Source organism: Staurois parvus, unplaced genomic scaffold (assembly GCF_062004578.1).
Source record: "Staurois parvus isolate SC_StPar_1 unplaced genomic scaffold, SC_StPar_1.0 ptg000682l, whole genome shotgun sequence".
Taxonomy (NCBI): domain Eukaryota; kingdom Metazoa; phylum Chordata; class Amphibia; order Anura; family Ranidae; genus Staurois; species Staurois parvus.
In genome coordinates, this window is record NW_028318478.1 from 3,321,516 (window position 1) to 3,346,385 (window position 24,870).

The 24,870-nt window shown below is 39.1% G+C and overlaps 1 protein-coding gene across 1 annotated transcript in view; it reads right to left on the reverse strand.

Annotated features, from left to right (window-relative positions):
- Window positions 1-598: 598 nt before the first annotated feature.
- Window positions 599-24,870, reverse strand: part of LOC149447547 (neuronal acetylcholine receptor subunit alpha-5) — a 29,869-nt gene continuing 5,597 nt past the window's right edge. The window contains exons 2-6 of the mRNA XM_089652416.1: window positions 18,860-19,017; window positions 11,398-11,442; window positions 9,596-9,705; window positions 6,565-7,396; window positions 599-938 (exon numbers count right to left, since the gene is read on the reverse strand). Of these exons, the coding sequence (XP_089508542.1) occupies window positions 765-938; window positions 6,565-7,396; window positions 9,596-9,705; window positions 11,398-11,442; window positions 18,860-19,017 (1,319 nt within the window). The 3' untranslated portion in view covers window positions 599-764. The remainder of the gene's footprint in view (window positions 939-6,564; window positions 7,397-9,595; window positions 9,706-11,397; window positions 11,443-18,859; window positions 19,018-24,870) is intronic.

Consider the following 24,870-nt stretch of genomic DNA (forward strand, 5'->3'; position numbering starts at 1 on the left):
TATACATGGCATTTCATGGTCCCAGTGTAACAAAATTACTTTGAATTTGTAAAACTACCCACGCTGATTTTTTTTTTCAATTTTTCCAAAACCTTCAGCTTTTTGTCTGGAGAAAATACAGAGAAAATGTTTTTTTCTCATGGCTTCAAATTTTCTGGAAATTTGACATCTCTAGTAAGGTTTATGTTGTAGAGAATAGGAGAGAGCAAGGGATTTGAGTAGTTTATCAAAAGATAATTGGGCAGGGCTGGCACTCCCAGTCCACAGAAGTGCTGTGTCTTAGCCCACATGCATTTGAGAGCTGAGTGCATTTCTGGCAGATCAACAGGCATTTTTCTGTACTTGCAGTGTTTCTAAAGGGAAAAAAGGAAATATGCATATATAGCAGAGATGTACAGCATACGGTATATTTTTTTTGGGGGGGTCCTAGCATACTCTTTAACTATTTCCATATTGCCTATTGGAACCTATTGCAATCAATGATATTATCAGTTTGATTGGCTGTGTTTAATCCACCAAAACTCTTGTGATAGAGATGCTATTTATCTTGCAGTATAGACCTTCTATACGTTTCACAAAAAAATTAAGATCAACACAATTAGAATTCATTTTTGTTTATTTAAATTGTAAATATTCAAGCTATTTAAATAAAAAATATTTTTCTTTAAAGCATTAATTTTCAAAATAGTCAGGACAGCAGCAAATATATGAGCTATACATTAAATAATTCAGCATGGTATTTTAGGAAATATACAGGAAAAAGTTCATGTAGGTCTGTCTCCATACATATTCCCAATATGTATGGGCACAATGATGTTCGCCCACTTGTGTATGACTGGAATAAATAGAAATATGGAGCCAATGACTGAAACCAGAAGAAATGTCCATAAAAACATGCGGTCCAATACTTGAGCCACAAATTTCCAATCTTCAACAACCTGGAAAATTAGATATGATTATTTTTTTATGTATGAGAAATTGTATGTATGCATTAATCATTTTTAAAAATACAAATATTAAAAAAAGGTTAACAATTGCATGAGTGTCTTGCCTAATATGCCTTTCTAATTTCTTTGATCAAAAGATAAAAAAGACAAGCACACAGCAGATGTAAAGAATTCAATGTAGAGGACAAGAACTGAAAGTTAACTTTTCAGCATTGCTTTAGTTAGTGAGGAACTCTTTGAAGGGAGAGTCCGACCCATATACACCACTCATAACACAAGAGCACATTTTGACATTATGTCATCTACAAGAAAGAAGCATTTTCCATCAATTTATACTGCTCAAAAATTAAAGGAACACTTTGAAAACACATCATATCTCAATGGGGAAAAATATCATGCTGGATATCTATACTGATATGGACTGGGTAATGTGTTAGGAACGTAAGGATGCCCCATAGTTTGATGGAAATGAAAATGATCAACCTACAAAGGACTGAAATTAAAAAACACCCCCAAAATCAAAGTAAAAAAATGATGCAGTAGGCTAGTTCATTTTGCTGAAATTTCATTGCAGCAACTCAAAATGGTACTCAGTAGTTTGCATGGCCCCCACGTGCTTGTATGCATGCCTGACACATGCTCCTAATGAGACGACAGATGGTGTCCTGGGGTATTTCCTCTCAGATCTGAAGCAGGGCATCACTGAGTTCCTGGACAGTCTGAGGTGCAACCTGGAGGCAACATGATATCCCAGAGGTGTTCTATTGGATTTAGGTCAGGCGATCGTGGGGGCCATTCAATGGTATCAATTCCTTCATCCTCCAGGAACTGCTTGCATACTCTTGCCCCATGAGGCCCGGCATTGTCGTGTACCAGGAGGAACCCAGGACCCACTGCACCAGCGTAGGATCTGACAAAGCATCCAAGGATTTCATCCTGATACCTAATGGCAGTCAGGGTGCCATTGTCTAGCCTGTAGAAGTCTGTGCGTCTCTCCATGGATATCCCTCCCCAGACCATCACTGACCCACCACCAAAACTGTCATGCTGAATGATGTTACAGGCAGCATAATGTTCTCCACAGCTTCTCCAGACCCTTTCACGTCTGTCAAATTTGCTCAGGGTGAACCTGCACTGAACTTTGAAAAGCACAGGGTGCCAGTGACAGACCTGCCAATTCTGGTTTTCAATGGCAAATGCCAGTCGAGCTCTATGGTGCCGGGCAGTGAGCACAGGGCCCACTAGAGGACGTCGGGCCGTCAGGCCATCTTCATGAAGTCTGTTTCTGATTGTTTGGTCAGAGACATTCACACCAGTGGCCTGCTGGAGGTCATTTTGTAGGGCTCTGGCAGTGCGCACCCTGTTCTTCCTTGCACAAAGGAGCAGATATCATCCCTGCTGATGGGTTAAGGACCTTCTACAGCCCTGTCCAGCTCTCCTAGAGTAACTGCCTGTCTCTTGGAATCTCCTCCATGCTCTTGAGACAATGGCACGTATTGATGTGCCATCCTGGAGGTGTTGGACTACCTGTGTAACCTCTGTAGGGTCCAGGTATCGCCTCATGCTACCAGTAGTGACACTGACCCTAGCCAAATGCAAAACTAGTGAAAAAGAGTCAGAAAAGATGAGTAGGGAAAAAATGTCAGTGGCCTCCACCTGAAAAGCCATTTCTGTTTTGGGGGTCATCTCACTGTTGCCCATCTAGTGCACCTGTTGCTAATTTCATTAACACCAAAGCAGCTGAAACTATTAACAACCTCCTCTGCTACTTAATAGACCAGATCAATATCCAAGGAGTTTAATTGACTTGATGCTATATTCTGATTAAAAAGTGTTCCTTTAATTTTTTTGAGCAGTGTAGAAAGGAGTTCAGAACAATACTGATGTGGTTGCACTTGGGGAGCCTGGAAAGATTTTTTTAGCCCTGTGCATCAAAATGTAGTTTGTTTTGCCTTTCGTTGGACCAAAATGGCAGGAATTGTAAGTAGATAAATTTGGTAGACATCTGCATTGTTTCAGCCTTGTTAACTATGTATCTTCAATCATGCTATCATGAGTACAGCAAACCATGATAAATGAGCAAAGTTTACTAAGCTAAGGCTGCAGTTACAATGAGGAATCTAATAATCATGAATTCATCTAGCGCTCACCTATGTCTTCAGGGCTTATATGTGACCATTTTTTTCGGCTGAGCTTCGATGGTATTGACTTTAACCCTTTTTACCTAACCACCTTACTAACAACTATTTATAAATGGTACTATTTAAGCACCATTTGGTGGTGGTTCCATCCATTAATTTCTGTGAACCAAACTGTCCTCTGATGGTTTGCAGACACTGGGTTGATTTACTAAAGGCAAATTTCCATTTGGAAATAAAGTTACTGTTCCATTTGGAAATAAAATTGCACTCTGTAAGGGAAGTTTCCCCAGAGCTTAGTAAATGCGGTGAACTATCAGTTTGCAAAGAATACCCAATCACATGCATGAAAAATGAATAAAAACAGCATGTTTTTGCTTGTACATGATAAGATGAAAGAAGTCAGCACAGCGTCACCTCGTTCTCTAAGCTCTGGGGATAATTCCATTACAGAGTGCAAATGACAATTGAAAAAGTGAACAGTGCATTTGTCTTTAGTAAATCAACCCCACTGTGCGCAGAGCCCATTTGAGTGGCTCTGTATCTTGGGAGCACTGTGATTGGTCGTAGAGAGACCAATCAATGTGATCATATATGCAAACGATGCAAGTGTTTACAGCTGTTGGCCCATCTGTTTTACTTATGCTGGCCATACACATATAGATTTTCATTCGAAAATTGTTGTTTTAAGAAAATTTATTTAATTTTCTAACCGCTAGTGGGGTCAAAACGATGTTTGTGTTCCACTGCATTGACGGGCAAATTCGAAGGGTCAGAAAGTAAAACTTTTCTCGCTCAAACGCATTTTTTGGACAGTGTATGTGACTTTCATTCAGAAATGACGTTCATTTTAAAATGGAGTGTTAAAAAAAGATGATTTTCGAACAACATTCGTCCATTCATTGTAGGTGCAAAGGATTTTCGGACAAATATTCTCGTCCAGTAATGTATATGTATATGGTCAGCACTACAAAAAAGGAACAGAAACATAGCTACAGAATGAATGCTTTATTTGCAGCAGCAAATAAAGCTTAACTCTTTCACCTCCCCATTCTCTCCTACACTATGTGATCTGTATATTAACCCATTCACCTACCTTAACCTGCACATCTGCACATTAATACCACCATCTCCATCCTCCCTCTATATAATACAGTATGCAACCTGTACATTAAACCCTTCACCTGCACTGTATCTTGTGCAACATTACCAAGTTCCATGTTTTAACTCCTAAATACCAGCATGTTTCCTAATTTAAAAAATAACGAAACAATTCATGTTAACAGAAAGTATAGCAAACAGATGTTTTTGTCAAAAATGTAGTTCTTTTTTCCTTTATATAGTAAAACATAAAAAAACCCCAGAGGATACTAATACCGCCAGAAGAAATCTCTGTCTAAAAATTATGGAGAATTAATTTGGGTGTAGTGTTGCAAAACCGAGTTATTGTCAGTGAAAGTATAACAACATTGGAAACTGAAAATGTCATGGTAATGATGGGGCATCACAGGCTGGAATCCAATGGTATATACATGCATTACTATATATAGTGCTATAATTGAAAAAAACATATAATAATAGCAAAGTAACTATCCAATTAAAAAGATATACTTTTAAAAATAAGTATATATTTCTTGATGTAAAAATTAAAGCGACTTTGTGCATATCAACAATATTTGATACCTGTAAACAATCCACTCTTTTGCGAAAAATTAGCAGGTGCAACGTTTTACATTTGCAATACAAGTACAAACATAAAGTGTCCAGTGCAAATTTTGACCAGTGCAAAATGTTTTTAATAATTGCACATTATGCTGATGTGATCCACCAATGTGTAAAATAATCAAAGCTGTGTAACCAATAGTCCAAAAACACTCTATGTTGCTTTGTTGAGTGCCTATATCAATAACTCAATAATAACCCTTCACCAATCTTCCAACCACTCAGCAGATCCTTTGACTCTTGGTTTGATGGGTCTTACATACTTGCTTTTTATACACTGCCGGAACCAGACCATCATCCCCAGTTTTGGATACACATGGAATCAGGAGAGGACATACGCTCACATAGCATAAAACCGTTTATTAAAAGTCAAACATAAAAACAATTTAATCCATAAGTTCACAAGTGGTGGTGCCAATCCCAACACTGGGTAAAAATGCCTGTAATAGTGAGAACACGGCTCTGCCAGCTAACTGCTGTGTAGCCAGGAGCCGCTCCACTGTGCAGGCTGACATCATGTTCTTAAAGCAGTAGTAAACTGCATCCAAATAAAAAAATCCCCTGCAAGGTAAAGGCATAATGTGCTAGCAAGCAACGCATACTAGCACATTATGTAAACCTTACCTTAAAACAAAGCCCTTCAGTGGCGCTCTGTCACCACTGTACAGGCTTCCACCTTCACCCGGTCTTCCTTACGGTTTTGCGAGCTCCATCCATCTGGCTGACTGAGCTGTGATGACGTCACTCCCGCGCATGCGCACAGGAGTCTCGGGACATGGCACAGTGCTCCGAAGGAATGGCATGGGTATGTTGTTCCTTCAGTGAGCATATGCCGGCTTTAAAAAAAAAAAAACATCTCCTAATTGGTGCACATTTAGAAGAAATTCATTTTACATACAGGTAAGCTTTATTTTAGGCTTACCTGTAGGTAAAAATGAACAAAGTGGCTTTACTAACACTTTAAGCCATAAACTACATTGTCAGGAGCACTGTATGCACAGACCCCCCTCTGTCATAGTTATACAATACTTAACCCTTACAGTGCTCCTGACGATGTATAGAGGATGAAAAGCAAAGGAATAGGGAAAAACAGAAGGTGTAGGGACCCATACATAGAAAATACTTTTTTATAATAGTAATGGCAGCGATCAGTCACTTATAGTGGGACTGTGATAGTACGGAGGGCAATCTGATACTGACTGACACTTTGTGGGAACTGACTGAATGACTGACACTGACATCACCAGTGACATTAGCACAATGATCAGTTCTAATATTATGCACTGACAGTGTACTAATGACACTGGCTGGGAAGGGGTTAACATCTAGGGGCAATCAAAGGGTTAACTGTGTATCTAACAATTCTTGGTGTGTTTACTTGTGCTGATTTACTAAGGGATGTGCCAGTATTTATTCCCTGCTTTGCAGGGAAACAAAAAACGGCACACCCCGCTGTCAGCACAGACTTCCGTCCTGTCATCCGCTTCGCCGATCTGCGGGTACCAGGGTGGTTTTATATATGCCTTGAAATTAGTAAAATCCAATGTTTAATTAAATCATTTTATCACTTTCAAAGAATAATGTGTTATTTATCTATCCTTTTCATTTATAGAGCATAAATATACCCTGCAGTGCTTTAGAAATTCCTTGAAAAAACTAATAAGAATGGTTGATTACTGCTTGTTATGCTTTGAGTAAAAAGGACACTACTGCTGACAAACCCACATTTAATAAACAATAGACTCATATAATCATACCTCACGAACTTCATGTTCTTTAACCACATGCCGTGTTATATAACGAATGGAATCCAAAGCTGCCTCTAATGTGTTCCTAGAGGTCTCCGGTCCATTGACTATTCCTGTCTCTTCTTTTCGTGTAAAGTACCTGTCCACATGGCTCCTCATACAAAGCAGTTTAGGAAGCTTGTGAAGGAAGATCTTCCTCACCCATGGTGCCATTACATTGTGTGTTGAGGAAGATCGGTTGTGGATATTGATGGCAAAAACTGTTATAACAATTGATAAAGTTACAAATATCATGGTGAACACCAAATATTCTCCAATAAGAGGAATGACTTTGGAGGAAGATGGAATAATTTCTTCAATCACCAGAAGAAACACAGTCAGAGACACAAGCACAGATGTGCACAGTGAAATTTTTTCACCCTCGTTAGAGGGGAGGTAAAAAACAAGGATGGTTAAGAAGGAAAGTCCTATACAAGGAATAATAAGAAAGAGTGTATAAAAGAGGGGTAAGCGTCTTATGATGAAGGAATAGGTAATAAATGGGTACCAACAGCATCCATCTGTTCGGTTCCCCTTGTTTCCAGTTGCAGTTACTATTTCCCATTCTCCATTATCAAAGAAGTCTCTTTTGTCTACTTCGTAGTCTTCAAGTATGATGTCAACTTGTGCCCCATCATAAGTCCAGGATCCAAACTTCATGGAACAGTTTTGGAGGTCAAAAGGAAAAAAGGTCACATCAATAGTACAAGAACTTTTATAATTAGCTGGTGGTGTCCAGTTTATTGTGCCATCATATTTCACAACAGCTTTGGTAACAGAACCTTCAAAACGTCCATCAGCACTAGAACAAAGAATATTGTTATAAAGGGCATTTTTGTGATTGGACATGTCTCAGAGGCATCTGCATTACTGATTGTTTAATATATTACCTCTTACACAGACGTATTACAGTTTCAGATGATTTAAGATTACACAGTAAAATTGGATAAAAGGCTGATTTCAGACATAGATCTAAACATAATATTATATCATATAAAATAGCTATGCACTGTATATAGTTTTATCTATATTTTCCTGTTCTAGCCCTCATGGAAGAAAAATATATTTGAAATATATTTTAAAAATATTCTTCCCAAATATATTGCCATATATTTGAAATGCTACAATTTTGGCCATATTCAATATATTTCAAAATATATTTCAATATATATATACTGCATGTTGAAATTTGTTTTTTTTTACAGAATATATGAAAAATATTTTTAAAAATTCATTTCAAATATACTGTATGCCTTTAAAAATACAAATCTACATTTTTGGAATGCATTTACAAATATATGTAAAAATATATATTAAAATGACTTTTTTATATGTAAAAAAAAATCTAGCCGCATTCCAATCTCGGAGACAGTTGCTGTCAGTGCATCTGAACCTACTCCATTCTACAAGTTGCTCAGAACTGCTGTGAGTGTTTCCCAGTGTGGTGTCCCTCCTGGGTTGTTTGTACTTTTGGGCTGTTTCTTCTATACAAATCTTGGTATTTGCAACCTGTGTGTTTACTGCTGCCGTAGAACGCTGTGCCTAACCAAAAGACTGGCATAGCTACAAAGATTTAAGACTTAGCACTCTTGCATAACATTGGTTGTAACCTCTTTTTTATGACTTTACATATTCATTAAGGAGCTTTCTATTTTAGGCTAGTAGCATTTTTCAAGCTTCAGTGTTTAAGAGCAGAAAAAGAAATTGTTTTTGTAGAGTTTCTGGGAGTGTTTTTCTGGCAGAAAAAAATGCTGAACGCTCCTAAACACTACTAACAGCTTTTTTTCTAGTTTTTGTTTCGCCTCACATACTGTAAAAATGCTAATAAATGCTAATGCTTGCTAAAATGCTAATGCTCCTGGAAGCTTCTAAATGCTAGTGGAACGCTACTAAAAAATGCTTTTAGCAATGTTTTTTTATCCAGCATTTTTTCCAGCATTTTTTAGTTAAAAACCTCTAGTGTGCAATGCAGTGCAAAGAGCAAATGATATGGTTCAAATGGCCATAGCCCATACCAACAATGGTTGAAAGCATGAAGTGTCAATACGCCACTTCCGGGTCCGGGAACTTTTAGCCATAGCGAAAGCGAGGCCTGGAGCACATGTCGGCCATATTTGGCATTCACAAGCTGCAGATACTGGTGCCGGTATACAGGCACCACTCCATGTGAGTGAAACACCGTTTGTTTTATGAATTGAATGTACATTCAGTAAATACTAAAGATAAGGATTTTTATCTGTCTGGATTTTCTGAGCAGTCTGGCACCAAATCTCCTTAAGGATTAGCTCGCACCGAACACCATATATGCTGGGAATCCCCAAGCTATAGCTTATGGCCATTTTAACGGAGAGCTGCTGGAGGGGAGCAATATTCTAGGAGAACCTCAGAGGATGGTCTCCTATATGGCCAAAAAGCGCATCTGACCACCTTAATTGGGGTCAAAAGGTCTGGTGAGTGAGCAATTTATATATACCTTGCCGACACGTGGTGAAGATATATAGTCACTCTCTTTGTTGGGTCACAGCGTAAAGGAATAGAAAGGACTGTCACCTTTTTTCTTAATTTTAAATCACTCTTGGACCCATATTGATTATGCGTCTTTCATGTTTTTTGTGAAGTTAGTGGAAAATATAGCACCCACTATAGGTGCAATACATCAACTCTAATGGTTTGGTATAGGGGTATGTTGTGAAATGTTTATATGTATATGCACATTATTTATGTAGCGACTGTCTTTTTACAATTATTCATACCAACAAAACAGATTTAATTTTATTGTATTCAGACCATAATATGATTTTCACCAGAGGTTACCATGACTTACAGATCCCCCTATTGCAAGGGCAACACTAGCAGCGGTAGACATGGTGCTTCAGTGCTGAGCTTTCAAGCAACATGAGGACAACATTAGTCAGCAGTAGCAGATTGGCAGGCACTAAAGGAAAGCCTACACTGCTGACTTTTTCTATAGTTTGTTTATAGAAAACATGCAGACACTTACTTATCATAGAGAACAATGTCAGGAATCCATATAGAATCAGATGGCACTCGAATTGATGTTATTCCAGCAAACTCACTAGGAGACCACCTTAGCTTAACATCTACCCATTCCTGAAAGAAATGATAAAGAATGTAAATATTTAACACCTCGGTGAAAACCTTTTAATGTCAGTGAAATGTAATAACCTCATTGAGAAATTGAAAATTGAAAGCCTTTCCAGTCTCCTCAGTAGTGATTATATGCAAAGAAGCATCTCTGTTACAATAGATGTCACTTCTATCTGACTCCCCTTTAACATGAAGGGTAAAATATATGTGCGTAGATTATGTCAAACCACTTTATGATGTGCCTGGAACACCCCGTGGGTTAAGGAATGCTATAAAAGATTGCAGTGTAAAGACTGATCTCAGAACTGACAACTATGATGGATGGGAAGGCAGGTATGGAAAGTATCTACAGTGAAACGTGTTCAGTATGAATAATGGCACATACGCAGTAACAGCCTGTTCTGAGCTTAGAATCAGAGAAAAACCTTGGAAAATACAAGTACAATACATTTAAAATGGACAGTCAAAACAAATACAAAGCAAATGAATACTGTGCATCGATATGCAACTGTATGTATCTCAGAACAATCTTGAAGCTTTGTTTTAATTGATATGTTAAAGAAAAAAGATAGATAGAAAGACAGACAGACAGACAGATAGACAGACATTGAATGGTTCAAACTACATCTTTTTTGTAATAAATGTTTGAAAAACAATATTACAAAAATGATGTAGTAGATTATTATTTCTGTATTGTATACAGAACAAATATCACTGAGGACAAGGAGAAATCTAATCAATGCCCTCTTTAGCTCCTTCAATAAAAACCTTTGTGATGAGGCTGATAAGTATGAGGCAGAGCTGTCCAACTGGCTGAGGGAGAAAACAGAAATTGTTTAAGTAAGCCTGGTAATACATGAGTTTGAAGGAATGAAAATGACTTGAATCCCTCCTGCTGAGCTATTGTATTTTGGAGATTTCCCTGCCATCAAAATACCCTCATCAGTACCTCCATCAATAGCCAGCAATGCTGATCAAGAGAAAAATGCCATATTAATCCCATGGAGTGCCATATTAATCCCATTTCCTTGGTTTCAGTAACAGCAATAATTAACCCCCCTTCTCTGGTGTCATTGTGTGCAAAACTAGTCCCTGACACCAATGAGGCAGGGACCAATTTTGCACACAATGACATCAAAGAAGGGAGGTTAATTATTGCTGGCACTGACACCAAGCAAATGGGATTAATATGGCACTCAATGACACCAGTAAGTAGAGGGTTATTTTGGATGCCCCTGACATCAGTGGTCGTGGGGGGGGGGGGGCAATTATTGCTGACACTGAAAAAAATGAAGGGAGGTTTATTATTGTTCCCTGTACCCTGAGATAAGCTGACACCAAATTCTTCAGGAATCCTGTGTCATTAATAGACACAGGGCTTTCCCAAGATATTTGCCCAGAGACCACTGCAGAGGCCAAGTCAGTCCTCTACAAGGTTCCCTCTAGTGCCCAGAGGACAGCAGTGGTCATGTAACCTCTCTATGCCAAGCAATCACCAGGACACTGTCCAGTATGGTGTCATATGGCAGGCACCTTGGAAAGGCAGGCAGTGGCAAACAACTATGAAACTCTGTAACCAAAAAATGGTTGTCAGGCGTCAACAGTACACTACAAAGCAATACAGATTAAATAAAAGTAGTCACTATTAAAAACACTCACTATATATCCCTGAAAACATAATCGGTAAGTACATACCTGTTTCAGCCATACATTAGTGGTCATTAGCTGATTTTTTTCATCCTACAACAGATCAGAGATATTTTATATTAATATATAGTCTGAAGGGTAGCCACTGCACTCTGTGTTCAACCCCTTCACACCAAAGGGTAAAACAAATGTTAGTGCTTAAGCACAATTTTGCAACTTTGACACATGTTAGTAAAAATTTACATATCATCACAACTACTTTGTGACTCAAGGTGGATTATATCCTGTTTTTTCAGGAGGAATTGGGCTTTCATTTGGTGGAAAATGATAATGGATATCTCCTGATTTATTTTTATTATCAAAAGAAAACTGGCCCAAAATTGTAAAAAAAAAAATAAATCCTTTTTTCAAATTTAGCTGCATATTTCTTATTACTACCATAACCTACAACCAAAGAACAACTCAAAATAAATTTCCCTGCTTCTGACTATTGCAGCAATACCACAAATGTTATTTGTTGTTTGTATCCATAGTACAGCCCAGAAACAATAGTGCGCATTTTGCTTTGTTCATCCTACCTAAAACACACTGATAATAATTTAAAAAATGTTTGTTTTTTTAAATCCCTGCCCAAAATATACTGACCATGACCTTTGACGCTGACGTTGACCCTGACCTTGACCTTTGACCCTTAATTGACCCAAACACTAACCCTGGCACTGACCTAGATCAACCTTTTTTTTAGCTATTGTTTCTTTATTTTTTCTTTTATTTTACACACAGTTGTGCATTTGTCTCTCTCTGTGAGCAGAGAGAGAGATACAATGTACCTTTTCTCTCCATTAACAGAGAGAGAAATGCACAGGTGGGCTTCACAGGGACTGATCACTGTGATAGCCAATCTGAGGCTATCACAGTGATCAGGTGACTCAGAACTGGGAGTTATGGATCCCGATCGTTAGTACATTAGTTAGCTGTGTGGCACGCTCCCAGCACAAAGACAGATACGCATATATGGGGCTCCATATACACTATATTGCCAAAAGTATTGGGATGCCTGCCTTTACACACACATAAACTTTATTAGCATCCCAGTCTTAGACTGTAGGGTTCAATATTGAGTTGGCCCGCCCTTTGCAGCTATAACAGCTTAATTTCTACTGGGAAGGCTATCCACAAGGTTTAGGAGGGTGTCTATGGAAATGTTTGACCATTCTTCCAGAAGCACATTTGTGAGGTCAGGCAGTGATGTCAGACGAAGGCCAAGCTAGCAGTCTCCGCTCTAATTTATCCCAAAATTGTTTTATCGGGTTGAGGTTGGAACTTTGTGTAGGCCAGTTAAGTTCCTCCACTCCAAATCAGCTCATCCATGTCTTTATGGACCTTGCTTTGTGCACTGGTGCACAGTGATGTTGGAACAGGAAAGGGCCATTCCCAAACTGTTTCCACAAAGTTGGGAGCATGGAATTGTCTAAATTGTCTTGGTATGCTAACGACATAAGAGATCCCTTCACTGGAACTAAGGGGCCAAGACTAACCCCTGAAAAACAACCCCACACCTTAATCCCCCCTCCACTATACTTTACACTTGGCACAATGCAGTCAGGCAAGTACCGTTCTCCTGGCAACCACTAAACACAGACACGTCCATTGGATTGCCAGACAGAGAAGTGTGATTCGTCACTCCAGAGAACACGTCTCCACTGCTCTAGAGTCCAGTGGTGGCATGCCTTATACTACTGCATCCAACACTTTGCATTGCACTTGGTGACGTAAGGCTTGGATGCAGCTGCTCAGCCATGGAAACCCTTTCCATGAATCTCTCTATGCATTTCAGCATGTCATTTTATATGGCCTGCCACTTTGTGGCTGAGTTGGTGTCCCCAGTTGTTTCCACTTTGTTATAAAACCACTAACAGTTGACCGTGGAATATTTAGTAGCAAGGAAATTTCATGGATGGACTTATTGCACAGGTGGCAACCTATCATGGTAACACTCTTGAATTCACTGAGCTCCTGAGAGTGACCCATTTTTTCACAAATGTTTGTAGAAGCAGTCTGCATGTCTAGGTGCTTGATTGTATTCACCTGTGGCCATGGAGGTGATTGGAACACCTGAATCCAATGATTTGGAGGGGTATTCCAATACTTAGACCAATATAGTGTATGCGTACACTCAGCACCAACGGGTTCAGCTAAATACCCAGGTGCTCACCCACAAAGAAATCCATACAAACCCAAAACCGATATAGAAGTACTCATGGGTTTTGCAGAGGAGATAAATCGAAACAATGTTTTTATTGTCGACAACAGAAATGCTACTGTTTTGATCTATCTCCTCTGCAAGACCCATAAATGCCTCTATACCAGTTTTGGATTTATAATAATATATACTGTATATAGATTGTGTAATGACATAAGAGCAGGTACAGTTAATTTTAGATAGTGCTTTATGATGAGTGTCTTAGAGTTGGAATGGATAAAGCTGCCTACAAACATTAAAGACAGTTGTTATTGTTTAGATAGGACAGCAACAGAAGCACTTTCTTTACACATGTAAGAATAGGGGCTCATTTACACATGCAGTAGCCATCCTTGGATGTGAGCCATTGTGGATTTCTTTTTAGAGTTCATACAACCACAATGCAACCTCGTTCATTGCATGTGCTGCTATAATTTTTTGCCATGGCCACAGCATGTTTACAAACCCCTCTGGTCACTGTGTAAGCTTAAAAGGGTGGTCAGGGAGACAGTAAAACCACAGCTTAACTACCTATTCTTACCACCATGTTTAGAGAATGTAGGAACCCCCTGAAGAATCTCCTGCCAGAGAGGAGGGTATCTCCTGCATTTAACCATTTTGCTCCCAGAGCATTTTTTTTGCACACGTTTAAATTAATTGTGGGCCTGAAGATTACACATAACCCCAAAACATTATATATTTTCTGAAAGCAAAAACCCTGGAGAATAAAACAGTGGTAGTTCCAATTTTTTATGTCACAAGATTTTACCACAAAGGTCTAGGAAATGCAAAATATCAGTAAAAAACACACCAAAGTGAATTTTAGGGCAAACAAATGAAATTAATTACCCAGTTTTTGGTAAAATATAAAAGACGATGTGCCAAGTAAATAGATACCCATCAAAAGTCCCTACATGTCATTAGTTTAGTGTTATGGAGGAGGTTCTGTGCTAGAATTGTTGCTCTTACTCCTGCATGCGCAGCAATATGTAACATGTGTATCGCAATCAATGTTTTCATGAGTAGACGTTCGTGCATATATGGGGGTGGGAGGGCCTCAAAATTTTTTTTTTGGGAGGGGGATGTTATTTTTTTTTTAATTATATCTTTTAGTAAATTTTTTTTTCGGAAAACAAAAAATACCTTTACAAAACCATCATAAATCTTTTTACATCATACATATAAACTTTATCCCCATACCCACCAAATTGGCAGGAGGTAATTTATCTTATACAGGGGGGATGTTATGTGCTTAGGAGTAACTTTATTTTTTTTTAATCACATAGGGGACACAAAGTTCCCTATGTGATGATTTTTAGGTGACAGGTTCTCTTTAATGAGACATGCAAGGTCTAAAAGATCCTGCATGTCTCCTCTTGGATCCACTGGATGTATTGCAATGCAGATTGTCTGCAATACATCTCTGCCCGGTTGTTCTAGCCAGGGGAAAGTGACAGCGGTGACCCGGAAGTGATGTCATACACGTCACTTTCCAGGTCACAGCAAGAAGGGGAGAACACATGCCCACTCTCCTCTCTCCCCTCCACCCAATAGCAACTGTCATGTCGGCCCCAGGCCCGCAGATGGGCAAGCAGGGCCCGGAATACATGGCGGGAGCACGTGTGGGGGGGGGGGGGCACGTCACCACTTCTAAGAACCGGTAAGCTGTAATATATAACATTTTTATTCTTGGGCTTAGATACGCTTTGAAGCAAAACTCTTCAGGCCTGTTATGGCAAAAAAAAACATAAATCCCCAATGCCAACTATATATACAGTATTTCAAGGTTCTTTCAAAACGTTATTTAAATCTGACTCCAAGCAAACAGCTAAATACACAGATAAAAAACACATGTAGGAGAGCCATTTTACTTGCTAAATGATTGAGATGTACACAGCTCTGCCACACAGTACAGCCCTGTCTAGCAGGGGAGAGGAGCTTGATTTTTCACTGCCGCAGTTTCACTTTCACTTACATGACTCCTCCCCAACCTTTGACTGGACAGTGGGAGGAGAAGCACCACACAGGTGGGGTCAATCTGCTCTCGTCTCCTATCAGCATACTCTTTGCATTGCAGTACAACTGACTGGCTCTTTGTCATACTTCGGCCTCCCCCAGTCTGAGTTCTGATGGACTGCAAGTGCCATCTGGTCAAATACAGGTACTTACACTGCTTGTATTTAATAAATACATTTGATGTATAAATTATGTTGCAATGCAATGCTCATGCAGTTTTGTACAACAACTACATCAGTGTCATTGTTCAGTAGAGATATATTCTTCAACCAGTAGATGGCAGTGTTTATAAGTTTGTAGCTGCATCTATGATAAAACTCTATGGCTTTTCTCTGTAATAAAGTTCCTGTTTTCTGTTTGCAGTGAAACGGCAGATAAACACATGTGGACTGTGCACTGTCTGTTCTGTAGAGTTATATACAGAATCTCTAACATATTAATATGGAGCTGCATTAATATACGTATTTTATATCTGCCTGGAGTTCAGATTTAAAATTATTTTATACTTTTTATCTTTAAATCCTGAGGAGAGGCGGTGGTAATGCACTGTTCAGTTACATGCTCAGTGCCAGAGATGTATAATAGATTGCATAATTGGCAACCCCACTGATATAAGAACTATTAGAGCTGTCAAAGGTAGTGTCTTCCAGAGCTAACACAGCAAGGTGTCCTCAGCAGTATATTAGTACTGTGGGAATGTAGTACTAGCATGGTGGGTATATCACATATTATACTATGGTCTACATTTAATTTGCTCACAGGTTCTGTTTTTAGTACTAAGAGAGTAATAAGCAGCAGAGAATTCATGAAATCCCATCCACAGACTTTAGTCAGTTGCCATGGTGCAGATAAAAGATATGTCCATTTTATTGCAATTATAAATATGTAAATGGAAAGATAATTATAAGCATAACAATACATTTAAATGTGGCTTGTATCATAATTATAAAATTTGAATACATTTTCCATAAAACTATAGTTTTACTTAAGAGAATAGCCACATGATTTGCCCCCGAAATTTGAATACATAATATAACTCCTACTTCTGAACATTAAACTTGATATCGTAGAGAGCATTAACGCATAAAGTGTAAGCAATTATTATTGTTCACATGGATGATAAGAAAAAACATTGCTGATAATTATTTCTTCTTATTAATATTTGCCATATTTCATATATTTAACTGCCTCCCACCCGGCCTATTGTCAAATGACCACTGAGCAGGAGCTCTCCCATCCTGGGTGGATATATGACATTCTCACAGTCATGTGCCTCCCAAGCCCTAGGGGCTGTCCTGCAGTGTGATCTGTCACCTGCTGTGTCCACCAAAAACAGTGGATGACAGATTATTGTACTGGGCCGGATCCAGTATCATGTGATTTCTGTGATCAATCACAGCAATTACATGACAGCTGTACATAATGAATGGCTTCCATTCATAGCCAGTCATTGTTTATTCTTGTAATAAGCTCTGTGATGGGTTACAGCAATTACATGGTACAGACAGAGCGAATCACAGTGCATCTGTAGCATGTGATAGCTGTGTCCAATCACAGCTAATCACAACAATACTCAATTAAAGGCTGTGAAAGAATGGATGCCTTTTATAAAAATGATTGATCATCACTGTTAAAAGCAATCATAGTGTAAAAAAAATCCTGATCACTTCCCCAAAGTAGTACAGTGTCACTATGGTAACACTGCACTGATCTAGTCAAAACAAAGCTCTGTCTCAAAAAATTATACAAAAATTTAATTTGTGTAGTTTCGTGCATGAAAGAGTAATTGCCATTTAAACTGTGAGAATGCCGAAAGCTGAAAATTAGCCTGGGCAGGAAGGGGGTGAAAGTGCCCGGTATTGAACTGGTTAAATTGTAACTCCCGTTTTGTTGAGATAAAAAAAATCCCCTCTGGGTGATCCATGTACATTGCAAGGAATAAAAAAAAAAACTTGGTAGCAAAATCCAACCTGTTTCTGTTCTTAAGAAGAAGCTGTATGTTCCGCTATGCCCTTGGAATACTGATTCCTGAATGGGAAAGTTTGTTCAATATAATCAGCTGATGCACTTTCAGTGTTCTATTGAGGAAAGTAGCAGTGTCTGTTACTAACTCTTAGGGCTCATGTACACTGCAGGGGCTAAACTGACATTTAGGAGCAGTTGAGCGTTTTCTTCAGCAGCCCCTGAACTCTCCTTTATGTTTTCCTATGTGTCCATGTACACATAGTCATTTACAGTAGTTTACAGGCAGTTGAGTTTACAGGCATTTTCTTGAAAGCACAAAAATCATGTTCAGGAGTTTACCGGCGTTTCAAACGCCAAATGCTTGTAAACGCATGTAAATGCATTTATGCGTGTTTGCATTTAGACACGTGTTTTGACTGGTCCATGTCCACATGCTGTCCAGAGCCTTTTTCTTCATCAAAAATGCATGCACAGTGTATTCCATGTATTCAAATGGACCTAGTACATCAGTGCAGTCAGTTCCAGTTTCACGTGAAGGAAAAATTGGTATAACGTGCCGCATTATGCTCATGATGGGATCCATAGTGAATACAACCAGAAAACAGAAAAGACAGGTCATCTCAACACATACTGCTCTCTCTGCTTCTGCTCTATTTCTCACAAAATGTCTGAAATAGTTAATTATTTACTAGTTTTCAGTGCATTCTGGGCATTTGGGAGGGTCTCCTGAGGTTATCCTTTAAAAACGCTTCTAAACGCAAACATGCATAAACACGCATAAACACGTGGGTAAATGTGGCTAAACTGGCGTTTTTAGCCTACGCTTTCTAGCATTCAGTTTCCAGCGGTCAGAAGGGTTTTTCAAACGCCTCGTGTACATGAGGCCTTAGGAAGTATCTCACTAAAAATATAATTCCTATACATCCTATTTCAGGGGGTGCCTAAATGTTTACTTGTATCTTAGTGCAGACATCTGGAAAAATCCATGGGTCAATCATATAAGCAGGAAATTACATGTACAGAGAGCTTGCAGGTTGCCATATTGTATTACATTTTACAGAAAATTACAGTGGTCACAGATTGAATAAGAAAGGTAATTTTTATTAACATTAAATTGCAATATAGCTTGTGTAGTAATAGTATATGCTATATTATTTTTTAATTTAAAGTAGAGTTACCCTTTAAATCAAATATCTTTTCAAGGAAAGTTCCTTTAATAAAATCCAGGTCATTAATAAAATATAAATCCTTTTATGCATTTATCATAATAAAATGTGTCATACATACTACATCTACAAGTTGAGTAATAGCAAGACCAAACTTCACTTTCACTGTGTCATTTAAGTGTTCGACTGGACGAACCCATTTCTGGTAATCTTGTTGTTGAAATAAATATTTGAATAGTCTATCTTCACTCTTTGCTATAAAAGATGGTTCAGATATTCCTATAAAGCAAAAAAAGAAAATAATGATTAATGTAAATTCAATTGGTTTTGCATTAATAACCTAATTGTATTAATAAATATGTTTGTATTTTTTTCCCTTTAAGGCTCTGTTAACACTAATGTGACTCAATTCCGATGCGATTTTCAGTGAGATCATGTAGTGCAACCTTGATATGACTTTGGATGCGGTTAACATATTCTATGGAGCCAAATGCCACTGAAATCACACCAAAGTTGCACAGGAACCTTTTTCAAAATCAAAGTCACAATGATGTGAACTGGCACCATTGAACACAATTTGATTTCCCTTGTCATGTGACTCTGTGCGACTTAAGTCACATCAGAAATCACACCAGTGTGAACCGAGCCTAAAATAGTACATTTCCTACATATAACTTTCTCTTCTAATGAATCTGCCTTACATGCTTACATTTTGGTAAAGATCAATAAATAAGTTATATCTCTGGAGAACTGCAGGCTGCATAAAGATGTCTATACACATGCAGACCTTCAGCTAAGTTTGAATCTAATATGGTGACAACCAGCATGATAATGGACTGTTGCTGACTTTCCTTCATCAAATCATTATCTGCTCAGGTGTTACTCAGGAGTATTTGCAGTCATTTGGCCATTAGCATATGGTCAAGATCCACCCAGGATTCTGGACGAGCATCTGGCCACTAAGAGCCTGAGCCAGCTGCTCCTGCCGCTTCCTTAGCCCAGTGCTCCAGTGAGCTCTTGGGGGAGCAAAGCAGATGGTTTCTGCTCAGAGCGGCGAGGAGAACTGAGGGATCAGCAGTGTCTGAACACTCAGTTCTCACCCTTAGAGCAGACAGGAGACAGATGCAGCATTGGATCGATGCTGCATACACCTATGTAAGTATGATTGAAAAAAAAACAAAAAAAATTTCTCTGTAGAGTGCAGGGATCAGTAGGAAGTAATACAGAGTGCAGGGTTCAGTAATACTTAAAGCAGAGGTCAGTAGGTCAGTAAGAAGTAATGCATATTTCAGCCTTTACATCACTAATAAGTCCAGAGGTTGGTGGATAGTATTGCAGAGTGCTGAGGCCAGTAGGTCATTTTTAAGTCATGCAGAGGTCAGTAGGTAGCAATGCAGAGGTCAGTAAGTAGTAAAACAGGGTGTGCTACACTACATATAAGAAAGGAAAGCACTTCTGAGAAGGGTTGGCACAGTGGGGTCACTATCTACCTGTCATAAGGTCATAATTGATTGGTAGATTGCAATCAATGTGTTGCCGATCAACAATGTTGAGCTTAAAAGACATACTAAAAGAGTTGGTCCTATGGATTTAGTCATTCACATCTACAGAAGATCTGGGTCCAAGAAAATATTGGGTGGCCTATGCTTTACAAGTATGACCAATGCTAGGTCCAAGCTAAATAGCAAATTATAGTCAGTTGCTTTGCAATACGCTGTGATTATTCAAGTAAGTTCACTAAAATTCACAGATTTGCACTATGTGGCATGACTAATATTGGCTAAATGACACCATGTATCAATTGCTCTAAAAGTTGGTGCAGGTTGTTGCAGCTTGTGGCAAGAATCCAAAATTTCAGATGATATTTGGTTATATGCAAACACTGCGTTTGTGATTTGGACCAACTGCATGGTTGTAGTCTGTGCATCTATTGATTAAAACGTCTGGCCTGTTCTTCATCTAAAGAGCTACTGTCTACATGTAAAGAGCTACATGTGTAGGGGTGCGGCCCTAAACAGTAGTGTGCCTAGTTTAATTTAATGTTGTAGCTAGGCCAACAATTACACACCTGACTTCCTCTACAGCCACTTTCTACCTGCCCTTTTGGAATATCCTGCAACTATGCCATTTTTGACCACTTTACCATCACCCAGAGAATACTGCTACAACTTCTCAGGCTTTGAGAATCATTGCTCATACGAAGGCCTTCTCAGACATGCCCTGTCACATATCTACTCCTTAATCATGCCAAATCCTGACCACCACCTGTCTTACATTATGGCTAGGGAACATGACTTGTTCCCAACACTAGAAAATGTGCTTTCACCAGTATCCAAGAATGTATTTACAAGATCATCTCGGGGTGGTACAGAACTAAAATCTCCAAATTGATATCCTCTTTACCTAATCAATGTTGGTAATGTGGAAATAAAAAGGCATTTCTTCCACACATCTTTTGGGAATGCCCAAACTCTCAGACTTCTGTGAGAAAGTCATAAAAATCTCACAACAGTTCATTGGCTTTCACATCCCTGCAGATCCATCCTTCTTCCTCCTACATCATAGCACAATCCCCACTAAAACGTATCAGAAATCAATCTTAAGACAGCTCCTCAATTCTGCTAATGCCAACATCCCTGCCTGCTAGTGGGAGAATCCTTCCAGATGTGGCTTAACAGGGTAGATGATATAAGGAGAATGAAGGACATGACTTACAAAAGAATGCCCACGACAAAATGTGGCAACATTGGCATATGTTTATTTGCTCAAAGAAAGGCAAATGCCTAATGCTTGGAGTGGAATGAGAAGCAAATGCACCTTACTAATTCCCATCACTTGCCTCCTTTTTCTTTTACTCACAGATAGCCCATCATGTTCCTCGGTGGTTCTCCCTACTCTCTCCTCCCTGCCTTTCAGCCCTTTACCACAGATTTCCTGCATACATCCCAAGACTACAGTCATTTTTCTAAGCAACCTCACTATTTTCCCCAATACAGTATCCTGAGCCCAAACCCCATCCTCCCATTCCACCAAGTTATCCTTAACCAAGGGAACCTGTAGCTCTCTGACCTACACCATAATCTGTTCCCCCTTGTTCTTAGTTGTATTTGCCCTAAATTTAATAAATGGAAAATCTGAATTAGTGAGATTGTCACAGAGAGCGGATACTCCCTGAATTCTCTCTATACTGACCATCACAAGATGAGATGTGCAACTAATGGATTTGGTTCCACAGCTAATAACATGTTTACAGAAATTAATAGGGCTCAATAAATACTCCAGATGTCCTTGTGAAAGTGTATAAGTCATCGTATATAATGACCTGTCTTTTACGTGTACATGATCTTGTTAGTACATAAATAAAGAATCTGATTTAAACAATCAGACTCAGTATATAGGTATACTAATTCCTTGTGTACCTTAACAAAGGTAGAGTTAGTACATACAGCTTCTCTCCTTCTGAATAGCATAACACTTATGAAACGCAGACGTCATATATCTACAATAAAAACTCTCCATATAGATTGAAGAAAAGATTTCCACTTTTTCAGAGTGTGTGCAATTCAAAGTTCCAACCTACACACTAATCCATTTTTCTTTGTAAAATTCCTCCTTCAGGATCCATCTGTTATTCTTTAGTATACAGTCACATCTAGTATAAGAAAAGGTTCAGTAATTACAGAAAATCAACCCTCCACCTGAGCAGAAATACTGGTCTTTCATGGCATTGGCCACATTTAAAACATAACAAATACATTCTGACTTGTTTGTTAGTAAGCATGTATCCTTATTTGAAGCCTCGCTCCAAGCTGCTGTTAAATAGACCCGTGTGGTGGATCCCCCAATGCATTGCATGGGTTAGATGCCTGTTTGATTGGAGCAAAAGTACAAATGTTTACTTTATTCCTCAATTGGCAGCCTGCACTCTGTTCCACTGTTCAGTGCTCTCGAATGTGGAAGAGCCTTCCCTGTCCTCCCCTACAATGCAGGATTGCTGGTCCTACATTGTCCATGATAACATTACAGAGCCACCACTGGCAGAGCAGCAAAGTAAAGTGGCTTTAGGAGACTGGCTTCACAGATAGTAGAAAGCCTGCAAGAGCAAGGAAAAAGGTAAAGTCTAGGGTGTGTTAGTAGATCGGGGACCGTAAGATCCTGAGAAGCTTGTCAGGGGTTACTGGTAGAGCTCAGATTTTCCCCCGAAAAAGAAAAGAGAGGTACGCGGGAGAGCCCTTATTGTGTAGTAGATTAATTAAAAAATGAGAATGCAGGGCTTCCACATTAAAAGGAAAAAAGGTCCAAATGAACTTACAACTGTTGAGGCTGCAGTCACCCAGCTAAAGGAGAACATCCTGCCTTCCTAGTGTGCGAATGGAGAAAACCTGTATCCACGCAGGGTCAGTGTAGTCGCTCTCTATCCCTCGGGAACTCCCATCTTGGGTGCTCTTTGAGGGTTCTCAGGTGGATGAACAAAGTTGTAAAAAGAGTCAAAAGAGCCCTTAGGTAGTTTGACAGAGGTTGTTCAAAGGATAGGCATGAGCTGTCAGCTTTAATAAAACATCCAATTACTTTATTTCACAAAATAAAATGTGTTTTGTGGCTTTAACTTGCCACTTCCTCAGTGCAAGGTGATAAAATTGGTGTCTAGTATCAGCTGGTAGTGAGACTCACATGGGAAATATTCCTTATTGGCCACTAGGTGGAATGTAGAGTTTGTGGCAGTGAAGTCATCTAGGCGGATCACATGAAAGAGCTACATGGAAGCCACGAAACACGTTTTATTTGCTGAAATAAAGTAATTGGATGTTTTACTAAAGTAGACTACTCGTGCCTATCCTTTGAACAACCACGTTGAGCGCTTCTGCCAATTGAACTACCTAAGGACTGTTTTTGCACTGATTCATTCTACAAGGAAAAAGGTAAGTATTTGTATTTATTCCTTTCTCCCATAGCCAAACATGCATTTAGCCCCTGAAATCTGAGGAGAACCCCACTGCATAGGTAAATTTCTTAGCAGCCTAGAGTTGGGCTCCAAAATCCTGACTGAAGAAGTACTTACCATGCTATTGAACACATTCACCAATCACCTTATGTTTCTTAAAGGTTAAAGCTTTAGCATTTCTGCACCTAGGTTCCTAGATCCACCCATCACTGTTATTACAAGGGACATTTATTTGACATTAGAGAGTGCAACAATGAATATATCATAGGTATAAATGAGGGAGGAGGTGCAATTAGCAGAACAGACCCTTAGCCCTGGTTCACATTAATGCAGTGCGGCACATTGCATGTGATTCACACAGGAACCGCACCGCATTCCTGTGCAAATCACATACGATGTCTGTGCGTTGCGATTTAAGTCATACATTTTGTATGGCTCAAATCGCATCGCATCCACACCATAAAGGTGCAGGACCCTTTTTTCCCACACCTGATTGGCATCACATGGGTGTTCAAACCCATGCGATTACTGGTAATCGCACTGCATTTTGCAATCTATTTCGGGGTGTCGTTAATTTAACATTGACACCCGTAACAGATTGCATGGACGTCGTGTGACTGCAATACGGTGCAGGTAACGCACAGGATTCTCTGTGTTTCCCGTACCACATTAGTGTCAACCAGGGCTGAAAGTGTATCTAACCCAAAACAAACAGTTTAATTTACTAAATTTCCTTTTTTTAACCTGGGAAGCCTGCAATTTCCTTTCCCTGGGTGACTGAGTACATTCATTTCTGTATCAAGGGAGAAAGCCATGGTTGCCACCCAGGCTGAACTACAACTTTGTCTTTGTTCATCTGCATTACATGGAGTATGTGGAGGTATCACATTTTAGTTACCCTCTAAAGTTTAACGCACAGACCAGAATATCTTCAATTCATCAGTTAGATTAGAAAGGATGGGGTCCCGCAGATTGCTCATTCCCAGGAGATATTAGGTTTTATCCTAATACTAAAACATAGTTCTTCTTTATGGGGTGACGATTCTCACCCTATAAATCCACAAGCAAAAATAAAGGAGTTTTTTTTTAACATAAGGATGTTATTTTAAACCTAAGTTCCTTTTCTCAGAGGGCCATCGTAAGTCAATACAAAGCATATTATATTATACTATTATGCCTTCTCAGATGGA